Raw genomic sequence first — 15,098 nt, 5'->3', positions numbered from 1 at the left:
ACTGTCCGAGAGCTGTGACGCGCTGAGGGCCTTAACATCTGTCGCTTCAAATCTTTGTTGTGATGAGACAGAACTGAGGAGATTACACTCCCCTGACAATACCTTGCCTTTTATGGTACTTCATATTTTTCAAAATACTTTCATACATACATACATATTGCTGTTGTTGTTCAGCTGCTCAGTTGTGTCTGACTCTTTGCTGCCCCATGGACTGCAGCACACCAGGCTTCCCTGTCCTTCACTATCTCCCAGAGTTTGTTTAAACTCATGCCAAACACATATATTACTTAATCATAAACACTGGGCAAGGGATGTGGGAAGCAGAATTCTAAGAAGGCTTCCAAAATCTCTGCCAGTGGTATATATTCCCTGAAAATTCCCCCGACCTTGAATATGGGTAGAGTTTGTGAATATGATGGGATTACAGTTAAAATTCCCATGACTATAGTTAGACTGTTTTAGCACACTTGAGAGAGTCTCTTGCTGGCCGTGAAGAAGCAAGTAGCTGTGACAGGCCCCATGAGCAGGCCACATGATAAGAGTGACTCTTGGGGCTTAGAGTGCCCCCAGTAGACAGCTAACAAGAAAATAGCAATCCCATTCTTCAGTTGCAAGAAAATGACAGCCAACAACCTGAAAAGATTGGAAGTGATTCTTCTTCCAGGGTATCCAGGTGAAAACATCAACTGACACCTTGACTTTCAGACTTCTGAGATGCCGAGCAGCCTCTGGGCTACAGAACATGTGCAATAATAAATGGGTGTTGTTTTAAGCCACTTGTTGTTTAGTTGCTGTCATGTCCTACAGTTTTGTGACCCATGGACTGAAACCTGTCAGGCTCCTCTATTCATGGAATTTTCCAAGCAAGAACACTGGAGTGAGTTACCATTTCCTTTTGCAGGGGATCTTCCTAACCAAGGGATCAAATCCCCGTCTCCTGCATTGGCAGGCAGATTCTTTACCCCTGAGCCACCAGGGAAGTCCTATGAAGCAACAGAAAGCTAATAAAAGCAAAAGCAGATAGCACTATTACCATTTCACCAAAAAGGAGACTGGTTCAGAAAGATGAACTGATTTGCTTAATTTTATTCTGAAATTTAGTGACAGGACTGAGATTAATACCTTAGATCCTTATTTATACTCGAACACCCTTCCCACGGCAATATACTGCTCCACACTAAAGGGTTTTGCTGGGAGGTTTTTATTTTTGACCTCTGCCCACCAACAAGGTAGAAATTGAAAGCATAATATATTGTCTTCTTTCATATAGCTCAATACAGAGTAAAGCACTGACTTTTATTAATGTTCACATAAGTTCTGTAGTATGATGAAAACAATAAAAATCATGTAAATGTCAAGTTGATAATATTTTTAAAAGAAATCTTGAATCAAATGTCAGTCCTCATCACTAAACAAACAATATTCTGAATAGTTAAGATCAGGAAATGTGATTGGTAATTCTACCCACTTTTTGTATTGTTTCTTTGGTAAATTATTTTGGAAAACCACTACAAAATTCTTTATTTTGAGACAAGGCAAATCTAAGCCTTTGTGCACCATCATCGTTCCCCAAGCCTGGAAAACAAAAGAGAGAGGGAGAGGAAAGATTAAATGCACATTCAATTAAGAATTCCTTTTGGCCAAAGTAAAATTAAGCCCACAGCAATTTACTTACTTGGCCACATTTATTGCAGATTATCTCGCCATTTGTTTGATAATCAACACACATTGTTTGCAGTGCTTTGTTTCCTCTCACCAAGTACAGTTTCCTAAAATTATCAAGGAGTCAGAATCATCCCTGAGAATTCATATAGGACCAGTACACAGCCTATGGCACACACTACTGGGCTTGCCAGTCATCCACATGCATGCACCATTCTGCACTTCATCCCTTCGGCCAAATCATTGGCACACACCTCTCACGGTATGTTGCTTTTTATGGCTTCCTTCATGTCTGTTGATTATTTTAACTAGACTTAAGATGCTCAAGAAGTTGAAAATAAATATGAGCATTCACAAACTGATCTGGTTTGGGTGAAAATGGCTTTGGGTCTTACACTTCTCCTTTCCTGCCCTTGTGTATATATTTGAAAAATGGACACTTGAAATAAGGTTCATAATTTGGGGACTAAGAAGGGGAAGTTCTGGAAAAATAATGAATCTCATATGTACTATTTTGTTAGACCATTTACAATACAAACTGCTTTATCCCTTATAAAGAAACTTAAAGACTTTAAGTCTTCTCTTGGACTTACTTGAACTCTGGTGTCATATTGACATGGTGCATCTTCTCAATTACGTGGATATCTTCTCCAGAGCAGGCTGGCACACCACAGTTTTTACACAGAAAATTTATTAATGATGGCTTGCCCTTGAACTGCTTTGCAATACTTCTTTTGGTTTTCATTTTCTTTTCCATTATACTTTGCATCTGTAATTCCAAAATCTGCAAAAGAATATTCAATGTGATTTTTTTTTCATAGTTTCAATGAAGTAAGTTGCCTGGAATTCAAAGATCATAGATAGTTATGAAAATATACATTTGACTTTTAGTCTAAAAATAAAAGTGATGAGGTGATGGTCCTCAAAGTGTTTAGTATAGAGTCTTCTCCTACAATCATGGAAATGTGGAATCCTTAAGTGTGCAAAACAAACTCCACTCCATTTTTTAAAATGCTCTACTGTGAGAAAATGTTTGGCAATATTTAATAAAGACAAAGGGAAAAAGGCAAAAACAAAGAAACTCCTTCTAATCCGCATCTCCATAGGTTTTAATTTTATCTCATAAAATAAGTCTACTCTTTCTTCCACATGAAGTCTCTTTAAAGAACTAAACATTCTTACTTCATCACCCTTAGTCATTTCTTATCCATGAGAAGCCTCCAGTTTCTTTCATTTCTCTTCATATACTGTAACTTCCAGACTTGTCACTATTTTATCTCCTCTATACATTTGTGACAGAAAATACTAGTTTCCCACCTAGGTTCCATTCTTTGTAGTAACAGAACTATAATTTTATTCTGAGTGGAAATATACCTCTAAATAACTACATTTATGAGTCAGTGGCCTTTAAGACATAAGTCTATAATATGTTGAATGAAATTTCCAGAAAGGATCTTTAAGTATCAGGTAGCTGGCATGGGCACTGTTGCCTTTTCCGTCTTTCTCCTCCTTCCTTCTTAGAGTGAACATGCAGCAGCTGAAATTCTAAAAGCTTTGACCTTGAGAGTGGAAGCCAAATAGTAAAAAGGCAGAGAAGAGAAAGGAATTTTGGCATCCTGATGACATCATGGAGCTATTGTGTATGTCTAGATTACCCACAGACTTTATATGAGAGAATAAAATCTTAAAATTTTTATATTCCCAATTCTGCGGCTAATGGAGAAACTTGTTCATAACAGAAATAATATCGTTTATGAGAGATATAAAACTTGAGATAGAGACTGGCCAGTTCTCATACCTATACAACTTCACAGTAGACAATTCTAGTTTTTAAATAATTTACCTCCAAACTAAACCTCTCAAAGATGACAAATTGATATTAAGTTGTGGAGGAAGCCATTGTTTTCCTTAAAATCAAAGGGAAGTTTTCAGGAAAAGTAAACTATCGGTGCTGATGAACAAAACTGAATAGCCCAGTTCTCTGGCTCTCACCTCTGTTTTAGACCCTGACTCAAGGCAGCCATAGTTAGCACAGAAAAGAGAACAAACCTTGCAAGTGAACCTGTGGGCTATAATACGAGTTAATCAGATGAGTATGAAGACAAATTTCCTATGTAAATTATAACAATATAATGAATTGAAGTATTCTGTTCTTTAAAAGTTTAATTAGGCTGTTCTTGCAGGATATTTACAGTTCAGCGAGCTGGTGAAAAGATGATTTGGCATAGGAACAGATACATATGGGCAATTAAGAAATAACTATGAATGCAACAGAAAGAAAAAGCAAACAAAACCAAGGTCAGTGTTTGGATATGTAACCAGGACACCAGAAACCAAAAGAATAACTCTAAGCTAGTAAAGGATACGAAACAATTAAAAGGGCCAGAAAAGAAAAGAAATCATAACAAATATATGGGAGGCACAGCTATAATCAGTCTGCGTGCGTGCTCAGTCGTGCCCAACTCTTTGCAACCTCATGGACTGCAGTGTAGCACGCTAGTCTCCTCCATGGAATTCTGCAGGCAAGAATACTAGAGTGGAGTGCCATTTCCTTCTCCAATAATAATCAGTCTAATTCCAACTAAAATGTAATGTGGCAAATGTTGTTGGGTCAAGCCAGGGACAATGTTTAGTATCTTCAACTTACTCCTACAAGTCTGATTTGATTGAAGAAGCTTGGGGGTATGTATAAACTCAGTATATAACATGGAAAATAGACCTCCCCTTATATGTCAACTCAAACTGTTTATTAGTGGTTGCTCCAGTGTTATGTTGAGAAGGATTCTTAAATCAGTAGAAAGAAGTGTTTTGACCTGGCGGCCATGTGTGATGGGGTTTTGAACAGAGTAGTGCTGACACATACCTCGTGTCATTGCCATCCCTACTCTGGGTTTGTCTACCTGGAGCAATTCTAAGAGAGTTGGTCTCTTAGCCAAAGGAGACGTAAAAAAGATAGTCCATGGGGCCCCCAAAGAAACTGTGTCTTTTCTAGAGATTATCTGTGACTCATAAACTCCAGAGATGGTTCTAGAGTTTATACAAAACACTGGTCTTGAAACATCAATCTTTGAAAAACATCCCACGTGATTTATTCATTTAGTACTTTAAATGTAAAGTGCTAACTTTCCACTGGTATTATATGGCTACAAATGTTTGATTTGACACCACAAAATGTTTGGTTTGCCTTATATTTAAAGGGGTTTTAAAATATAAATTCGTGTAGAAACCTGGCCAGGAAACCTTGGAGTTGGTTATAGCAATGCACACCAATTTGAAAGCATCCCTTCCGTGAAACTCTATTTAGGGTAGAGCCAATTCCAATGTTAAGAAACTAACATTCACACCCATATGCAAGGGTGTGAATTTTCTTCTAAATGGATTGTTTGCTATTATAGTAGTTACAGTCTTTAATTCAGTGGTATGGGGGATTTCCTGAAATATTGTAGAAATACATTCTTCCTTTGCTGCATTCCTCTCACAACTCAAATGATTCTATGTTAGTAAACTGAGATGCAGCAAGATGGTATATGATCTATTTTCTTAACACTCGGGGCTAGCCTCAATGTCTCTCCCTCTTAGAGAGGCCTTTCCCAAACACCTAACCTAAAGTGCCCAATTAGATGTTTGTTTCACATTGTCTTGATCTAATGCTTCAGCTCTCCTCTCCATACATGTATTACTTGCTTTATTTCTCTTTATTTCTCCCCCTCAAATCTCACCATGTACTCGCTCAAATACAAGTTTCATGCAGGAGGGATCTATCTGTGTTGCTTGCGGTGACATTCACTGTTTTTACAACGTTGCCTAACACGCAGTAGGCACTTCACAAATATTTCTAAAATGAAAAAACTGTGCCTGTACAGATTAGATGGGACCAGAATGACCAGGTTGAATTGAATAACTGAGTTTCACTAGACTTTCTGGATCAAGGAAAATCTAAATTTATATTACCAAACTTTATAGAACAGTTCCCTGATGATTTCTGCCCACCACAGATCTTGAGTCTTTGTATGTGAATCTGGTCTCCGAACAGTGCTTCAAACTGGAACTTATAATTCAGCACAATTTCTGTCTAGAGGCTTAACCACAAAGAGATATCATGGCAACCACAGGCAGCCATTTAAAAGTGAAAACTAAATTCAGAGTTGGCCCAAAACAATACCTTATGAGCATACTCCTCTGGTTTCATATTTTGAACACGGTCTATAGCTTTATACATCATTTTCTCTCGGAAATCATTAACTGTTTCACGTTCAACAACCCCTGAACCGCTTTGGGCAACCAGGACATAGGTGCTCTCATCAGCTCTGGCTCGACCACGGGCCTGAGAACAGAAAGAAATCAAATCAGTGAAGGGCTGTGCTTTGCTGCGAATGTACCTGCTTTTGTTCTGGAATGATATTCACTGCTCAGTATCCCATCATCAAAAGATTCCTCTATTCTCTGTAAAGTCAGTTATTATCCATTTTCTTAATAAGTTGGCTATTTGAAACTCAAAATGCACTTCAGTGAAAAACAGTGTTGTAGAATGATGATGGTTAGGTTCCCTCACGCACGGGTGCATGGGTGCTATGTCACTGCAGTCGTGTCCAAGTTTTTGTGACCCCATGAACTGTAGCCTGCCAGGCTCCTCTGTCCACGGGATCCTCCAGGCAAGAATACTAGAGAAGGTTGCCATGCCCTTCTCCAAGGAATCTTCCCAATCTAGGAATCGAACCTGTGTCTCTTATATCTCCTGCATTGGCAGTTGAGTTCTTTACCGCTGAGCCACCACGGAAGCCCACACCAGCCCTCAAAAGCCTCAATGACACAAGGCCATCCTGTCCTGCCCTTCTTTTCTCCAAGTACCCTTCTCAAACCCTGCAAACCATCATCAGTGATTTGGGCTGGGGGAGCCCAATTGCCCCCCTTCCCGGTAGGGAGGACAAATGGGGAGAAGGGCCTCTCTGACTTTGACACCAGAGCTGAGGTGAGTGCCGTTATGTTTCTAGCACCTACCTTCAATGTTCCAAGAAAACACACTCAATGTGGTGGTACATTTCTATGCTGTGCTGTGCTTAGTCATTCAGTCGTGTCTGACTCTTTGTGATCCCATGGACTATAGCCTTCCAGTCTCCTCTGTCCATGGGGATTCTCCAGGCAAGAATACTGGAGTGGGTTGCCATGCCCTTCTCCAGTGGTCTTCCTAACCAAGGGGTCGAACCCAGGTCTCCTGCATTGCAGGTGGATTTTTTACCCAGCTGAGCTACCAGGGAAGCCCAGTACAGTCCTTCACTTTTGTATAAAGAGTTAATACTAAGGCACATTTTGAGCAACAAAAAATGTTATGGCCTTGGCCAGGAACCTCACCATAAATGCTATCACCCTCGTGAAAAATTCATTCTGAGTAGTGAGGCATTAATAACACATCAACTCCTGAAATCCAAGTATTTCTTAATTTGGTGGCTTTCTGATTATCTGGTTGATTTCTCTTTTTGTAGGAAACAGATATATTTTTTAAACTATGTGTGCTGTTCTACTAAAAGAAATCAAAACACACACACAAACGGGCTTCCCTTGTGGCTCAGCTGGTAAAGAATCCACCTGCGATGCGGGAGACCTGGGTTCGATCCCTGAATTGGAAGATCCTTGGAGATGGGAAAGGCTACCCACTCCAGTATTCTGGCCTGGATAATTCCATGGACTGTAGAGTCCATGGGGTTGCAAAGAGTCGGATGCAAGTGAGCAACTTTCACTTTCCATTTCGTGTGTGCTGTTTTACTAAAAGAAAACAAAACAAGAGCATAAAATAAGAAATTAACATATTTGAGGTATCAGAATGTACCTGGACCATGGCTATTTCATTAGTGACGAGACCATAACGGATAACGATATTACATTCTTTAATATCCAGACCTTCTTCTGCCACTGTGGTAGCGATAAGCAGATTTATTTTTCCCGTGCGAAATTTACTAATGACTTCTTTTTGTTCATTCTGTAGAAACATTTTAGTAAATTAAATGTTGTACTGCTAAACACATTAAAATCTTCTAATTAGGAGAAGAAATACTAAATTGCAACTGGTCAGTGTAAATGAAAGGATTAGATCATACACGGATTTGCTGCCATCTGTTTTTGGCATTGAACAAAGACATGATGGTGAGGCAACATTTGATTTCCAATCTGGGATTACCGCACAATAACAAAAATATTTCCATCCTCCAGTCTGGAGGTGGGAAGGCCATCATTTGTGCCAAGGAAACAAACTGATGGGTGACTTAGGCGGAAGAAAGGAGGAGATGCTCTCAGCTGAGAAGAGGATACAGCAATGAGAAACTAAAATAGGCTTTGCTTTTTACTACATTAACTTCAGAATCTTCAACAGTCAGAGAATAAGATGCAGTGACACTTTTAAAGACAGTCAAATTTTGAGTCAGAGAAAAAATATACACTGTATTTTGCATTTGGTCACTTTAAGAGTCATTCAAGCAAAGAAACATGAAGTATTCCTGGCAGAACCTGAAAGCACTGGTTGCCTCCAGGGAGAGGAGCTGGGAGACTGAAGGACACTGGTGTGCCCTGTACCTTATTAATTGTTAAAGAGGTAAATATATTATCTGTTCAAAGGATGATATCAATAAAAATGAAAGAATAGGTTATTAAAAACATAATTAAAACATATTTAAATTTTTAAAAATCTGAATTTTGAAAGTTAACATAGGAAAAGGAATCAAATATTCCCTTTGCTCTTGCATAGGAGGAACTGGTGAGCATAATCCTATTGATAATAGGATTATGTATACATCATAATCCTATTGATGTAGCCAGTGGAGTTTTATTTTCATAACTATTCTTATCAAAGCTGTTGATCCAGTAGCCTTTGGTGTATGTTTACCTATCTTTTGCCTCCATATATTAAACAAAAATACACCTGTCAGACAGACTGTATGTTCTCCTATTCCCATCCAATTCTTTTCAGAGGCAAGAAGACATATGTCTTTCTTTTTGACTTCTAACTGCTGGAGAATCCTGCAGAAAGATCCCTCTCCAGTCTTCTCTGATAATTTTTCCTTCTTGCACTCATGCCCACTATTGATACAAACTTGACAGATCCTTGGATTTTAGATGTTTTTGCCTTCATTCAAAGGAGTAACTTTAATAGTGAGAATTTCAGACTCAGTGTCAGACCCCCACATCATATTACATAGATGCCTAACTCCTCTTCCAATGACTAAGTCCAAGTCAGTCTACAGGTGAGGATGTGGGGAGTGAGGAAGGGGGTGTGTTCTATATTTTGGCATTCAGCTACCTAGTCAAAACTGGATAAGCAAAAAGTAGCTTGAATGCATACTTGCCATTTGTAACCCATCTCTTTCCAAAGATGAGCCAAGGCCGCATAAAATCAAAGTCTTAACACTAAAGCTAATAGAATAAAAACTAAAAAATGGGATCAAAAGTGAAAAAGTATAGGTGTATCACTTGTAGGGATTAAAACAGAAGCTGAGAGAATGAACTTCAGTTTTGCTATAAGTTTCCTGGCAGCTAGGGCAAAGAGGAAAACATATCAAGTAAAGCAGCTCTCATCATAAAGAAGGATGTAAACTCCTTACCTAAAGAAAACAGTGCTTTCTTTGGCATAAACTTTAGAGGCAACTCCAGTATAAGTAGACAGTATACCAAGAGTTTTGGTGCACAATTTGAAGAACAACTTCTTTTCAATAAATGTTAAAACAAATTCAGTTTGTTCCAATGGACCAAATGATGATGACCATAATAACTAAAGTGTCCTTTTGTCCAGAAAAACTCAGGACCAATAGGACTTCAGAAGACATTTTATACTAACAAGCCATTTCTGTTTCACCTGTATTTATAATCTCTATAAGTGTCTTTTTTTCCTTCTTCCAAGAGTTTTTTTTATTGTTCACATAAGTAGTATAATAAATTAAAAGCAAAACAAAACAAAACTCGAAAAGAAAATCTTTCATGGTCCCAAATCTCTATCACATCAAATGTCTTAATTTTCCCAAGTTCCCTTAAAGATCTCATCCTATGCAAACATATTTTACAAGTTCTAATTATAATGCACACATTTTTGTGGAAATTTGATTTTTCCATTTGATATTATATTGTGACTGTTTTCCCATTTTGTTACTAAGTTTAAGTGTTAAGCATTTTTGCAAAAGAAACCCAATATAGAAAGTTCCTCCAAGAACATAGAGAAAGTGATTCCTAGAACAAAGTTTAGCCTCTCAAATGCCACATATTGATGGCTATTAAACTCACATTTTCTTTCAAGAACAGTTGTTTCATTCGATTAAAGTATTTGTGGGTTGGTGAGAAGATTGATGAAAAAAGACTACAGGTGAAAAGAAATGACAGCATAAGAACAAAAAATCCGAAAGGAAGTTTTCACCTGTGTCATGGGCTTGAACTCGCTGCTGTGTCCAGCGCCAATAAGATGGTGGGCTTTGACTCCTACTTCTGAAAATTTTTCGTTTTCAATAATCCACTGGGAAAGGGCATATGCACTCTGTCGTGTTTTTGTGAAAATTATTCCTCGTGCTGATCCTTCAGTCCTTGAATATTGTTCCATTATGGTGTTTCTCAATTTGATGAGCTTTTCATTTTCATGTTCTGGGTTTTGGGCTAGTTTTTTCAACTTTTTCTTATTTCCTTTAAGAAAGAATTCATTTATTTCCTTTTTTAACTCAAGTATACTCGATTTACAATGTTCTGTCAGTTTCAGATATACAGAAAAGTATACAGAAATATATATATACATTTTTTAATATTCTTTTCCATTATGGCTTATTCCAAAATATTGAACACAGTTCCCTGGGCTATACAGTAGGACCTTGCTGTTTATCTGTTTTATATATATTGATTATAGTTTGTATCTGCTAATCCCAAACTCTTAATTTATGCCTCTCCCTCTGCCTTTCCCCTTTGGTAACCATAAGTTTCCTATCTATGTCTGTGAATCTGTTTCTGTTTTATAAATAAGTTTGTATCATATTTGACTTTCCACATATAAGTGATGTCAGATAATTATTTGTCTTTCTCTGAATGGCTTACTTCATTTAGTATGATAATCTCCAGGTTCACCCATGTAACTACAAATGGCATTATTTCATTCTTTTATAGCTGAGTAGTATCTTCCATTGTCTGTGTACATGTATAGCTACAGATAGAGATGATATAAATATAGATATAGATGTATAGCATCTTTATGATCCATTCATCTACTGATGTACATTTAGGTTGCATGCATGTCTTGGCTATTGTGAGTAGTGCTGCTATAAGCATTTGGATGCATGCATCTTTCCAAATTAGAGTGCTCTCTGGATATATGCCCAGGAATAGGGTTGCTGGATCATACAGTAACTCTGTTTTTAGTTTTTTAAGGAGCCTCCATACTGTTCTCAACAGTGGCTCCACAAATTTACATTTCCATCAGCAGTGCAGGAGGGCTCATTTTTCTCCACAGTCTAGCACTTGCTATTTGTAGATGGCCATTCTGACTGTGTGAGGTGACATCTTATTACTGTTTTGATTTGCAAGAAATAATTATCTTAAATTCATAAAATATGTGAATAACTAACTGGAAGACTTCATATAATGAAGTACTAAGAAGCTCAACTATAGTTAATCTTGTGCTGTATCCAATAATCAGGCTAGTTTTTAAAATAAATTTATTGTGGTCAACTTAATAATAAAGCCAGATGACCAAATGATAAATTAAGATAATACAGCTCATCGCTAGTTAACCCCATCAATTAGAAATAGCTCCAATATGAATGGAGTTTCTTATTTCAAAATGAGAGATTTTAAGAGAACTTTTTGGAGAGTTCTTAAGAAGCAGTGGGTTCATGCCAAAGACATAACTGCATGAGACCATGCAAAAATGTTACACTGATTCTTACCCCAAAATAGAGATATGAGAAAGTCATCTGTCTCGTGCAGCTTCAAAGGTGGTTTTCCATCACCCACATCATCATCACCATTGTCATCACTCTCATCACTGTCATCTCCTAGGAGGACCGCAAACTTCTTCTCTTTCTCGTCATTGTAGAAAGTTTCAAGGTGATTATATGCATCAATCATACGGATTGTATCATTAATTTGTAGGGCCTCATTGTACTTCCTCAGATGTTCTGCACAAACACGATCTTTGCGATTTCCTTCTTTTGCAGCTATGAAAAATATGTTATGTACAATGAAATAATGACAGAATACTCCCCCAAGTGCGCTGTGGACTTGAACATGTTAATATGTTTATGATACTGACTTGAAAATAGGCTTCACTTTGGTTTCGAAATGAGCAAATTAGGCTCAAAATGTGCCATGAGCACAAAAAGGGGGCAAGTTTTCTGACTCCTAGACTTACTACTTCTATTCTGCATCAGCAAAAAAAAAAAAAAAAAAAACCACTTGATTCATGCTGACTCTGAGGAATAGCATGAAAAACACATTAGTTAAGTTTGCATGTGGAAACAGAGATGCTAATATTTATCTTAATACTTTAAATATATAATAAGTGAAAGACTCTGGAGATTAAGAGAAAATGGATGAATTGGTGCCTCTTTCCTTAGATAAGGAGTCAGGACATTTTATCCTTGTACTACTTAGAACACAGAAATTCCATTTGCTAATATATTTGCTTTCAGTTTGCTTGGGAACATGTGACCTGGAATCTTGGTATAAACATGGGATAAAGCAAATGTTATGTTAAAACCCAAATTACCTTTTTTTTCCATTTGAATGAGCCATTGTTCGTAGGGTTGAGTTCCAAAATCTGACATTGGATTAATTTGGCAAAATGTTTGAATCTTTGTCATTATTTCTAGCAGCTTATCTTTAAATGGATCCTAAAAATAAATGATACACTTATTCTTACATGTTTATATTATTGAATTAATAACATTATCTTTATTAAAATAATTTATATGTTATAATAAATTTGATTCAGACTCATTGTCTAGACAAAGTAACAAGTTACTCTGATCACCTCTTTATACATTCATTTTTTTTTTCAGTTTCTATTTTCCCTCCACCCTCAAGCCACACCACACCAACACCAGGTATCTGTGCTGGAATTTCCCATTTAAAAGTTAAAAAATAAAATTAATGAATGTTATACATCTTAAATGCTAATAGCGATTTTAAAAATACATATTAATATCCCAATTATTTAAAAAGCCTGAACTTAGTTTAAAAAAACATTCCTTGGTGAAGAACTGGTTTCAATATTATTTGTACCAAAATAAAATTTTAAAAGGTAGAGTTTTGAGAAAAGCCAGATATAGAAGAATACATACTATGGGGATTTCATTTTTTATTTTTGGCCACACTGCTTAGCATGTGGGACCTCAGTTCCCTGACTAGGGATCAAACCCACGCTTCCTGCACTGGAAGGATGGAGTCTTAACCACTGGACTGCAAGGGAAGTCCCTTGATCTGGATTTTGGTTATACAAGTGTTTTCAGTTTATGAAGATTTAGAAATCTGCACACTTATGAACTTGAACCTTTCTGTATGTGCGTTATATTAATACTTCAATTAAAAAGTATGTGAAGTGAAAGTCACTCAGTCATGTCCGTCACTTTTTGACCCCGTGGACTATACAGTCCATGGAATTCTCCAGGCCAAAACACTGAGGTGGGTAGCCGATCCCTTCTCCAGGGAATCCTCCCAACCCAGAGAGTGAACCCAGGTCTCCAGCACTGCAGGTGGATTCCTTACCAGTTGAGCCACCAGGGAAACCCAGTAAAAAGTATACCCAAAGTTAATTAAGTTGGAGGAACCTGAAGGAGGGCATGGCAACCCATGCCAGTATTCTTGCCTGGAGAATTCCATGGACAGAGGAGCCTGGTAGGCCTAGTCCATGGGGTCGCAAAGAGTCAGACACAACTGAACGACTAAGCACAGCATAAGTTAATTAAGTTAAAAGATAGGGTAGCAAATTCTTTGAGGATGCTGAGGATTAGTTTTAATGATTATGATTAGAAACATGCATTTAAACTTATTGAATAAAACTGAATGAAAAAAGTGAAGAAAAATCAAGTTCAGTCAAATATGCTAGTTCAGCTGGAACAGACAGTTCTATTTTTCAAAATTTCCAGAAAAGAATGACCTATGGAGATCGGTTGCTAACATTAGTTTGGTGTCTATATTTCAAACACAATATTATCTATTATGCATATTTCATAACTCAACATTCTTATGAGGTGGATTTGCAAAGATTACACTTACTATTAAGGACACACAGCTAAAATTTATGGTGCTTTTTATAGTTTACAAAAGAAAGTACTGACATAATGTTCTAGTCACAATGTTCACACTGACTCAGGTTGATTTTTATAATAAGATATTCATAACAAAAACACTTTAATATTTAAAGTAAATGTTTCACTTCTTTACTGTAAGTATTTTCCTAAGAAACCAAATATGTCAATTAGGTGGTATACCTGTTATCATTGCCAACTGAAATCTGGTAGTCAAAAATGGCTCTGTTCAATGTTGGGAAAATCAATTCAGAAAAGTAAAACGAATAAAAGAAACTATGGTAATATCTCTAGTTTAGCTTTACAACCTTCCCCACCCTTATCCTTTCTCTCCCACCACAACTGATACTTAGTAAACAAAGTACTAAGCTACTCTTTATACAAACTAGAAAACTAAAAGATTAAGAATTCACAGCAGTGTTTTGCTGCCTAATATCAATAAAAAAGAATAAAACAAACTTTTCTGCAAAAATTTAAAATAATATTATTCAGAGTGTCAGTGTAAGATAATCTTTGCATCTTTCAGTTGAATATAGTATCATCAATAAAATAAATATAAAAATTTAAGCACATACTTTTTTGGTATCATCTGCAATTACAAACTTTTTGCATGGCTCCTTTATTTGCTCTTTAAGTAGATTAATATTTTGTTTCACGGTTTTAATGGTAACTGCATCAAGATTGGCACATATCTGAAAAAGAGACACTTCAATATTCAAATACTATTCCTTTTCAATTGATTCAATGTAGAATTTTTTCTTGTGTGAGAAATATGTAGCGTGATTTGCTAAACACAGTATTTTAGTACTGCTTCACTGTGGGTCCAACCAGTAACATTCATCCTGGTAGAGTAAAAACAGAACAATCAAGTTGGTAGAAAATTCCAGAAAAAGTATTTCTTTTCATTTCTTAAATTCCATTTTTCCAGATGGAAAAAGTAACATGGAGAGAGTACAGAAAATTGCAGAGATGCGAAGAGAATGTTTATAAGCTAACCGTATTACACAAGGCATTTATGGGTCACCTTGACATCCATGGATCATATTACCACTTTCTTCTACACATAAAAGAGGACAGTACAAAGGTAGGAGCAGACAAAGCCCATGTACCTGGATTTCGATTGGAGATAGTCCTTAATTCTAGTAATAGATAATATGTTGGGAAAAATAATTG

At 36.8% G+C, this 15,098-nt stretch overlaps 1 protein-coding gene across 1 annotated transcript in view; it reads right to left on the bottom strand.

The window, feature by feature from the left end:
• Positions 1-971: 971 nt before the first annotated feature.
• The window catches only part of IFIH1 (interferon induced with helicase C domain 1), a 55,559-nt gene continuing 41,432 nt past the window's right edge, over positions 972-15,098 (bottom strand). Inside the window, exons 8-16 of the mRNA XM_010858961.1 lie at positions 14,501-14,617; positions 12,386-12,509; positions 11,565-11,834; positions 10,055-10,314; positions 7,487-7,636; positions 5,825-5,986; positions 2,256-2,446; positions 1,676-1,769; positions 972-1,575 (exon numbers count right to left, since the gene is read on the bottom strand). Coding sequence (XP_010857263.1) covers positions 1,396-1,575; positions 1,676-1,769; positions 2,256-2,446; positions 5,825-5,986; positions 7,487-7,636; positions 10,055-10,314; positions 11,565-11,834; positions 12,386-12,509; positions 14,501-14,617 — 1,548 coding nt within the window. The 3' untranslated portion in view covers positions 972-1,395. The remainder of the gene's footprint in view (positions 1,576-1,675; positions 1,770-2,255; positions 2,447-5,824; positions 5,987-7,486; positions 7,637-10,054; positions 10,315-11,564; positions 11,835-12,385; positions 12,510-14,500; positions 14,618-15,098) is intronic.

Source organism: Bison bison, unplaced genomic scaffold (assembly GCF_000754665.1).
Source record: "Bison bison bison isolate TAMUID 2011002044 unplaced genomic scaffold, Bison_UMD1.0 scf7180017864452, whole genome shotgun sequence".
NCBI classification, from domain to species: domain Eukaryota; kingdom Metazoa; phylum Chordata; class Mammalia; order Artiodactyla; family Bovidae; genus Bison; species Bison bison.
The sequence above is the reverse complement of the archived record's forward strand: the minus strand, read 5'-3'. Positions and strand labels throughout refer to the sequence as shown.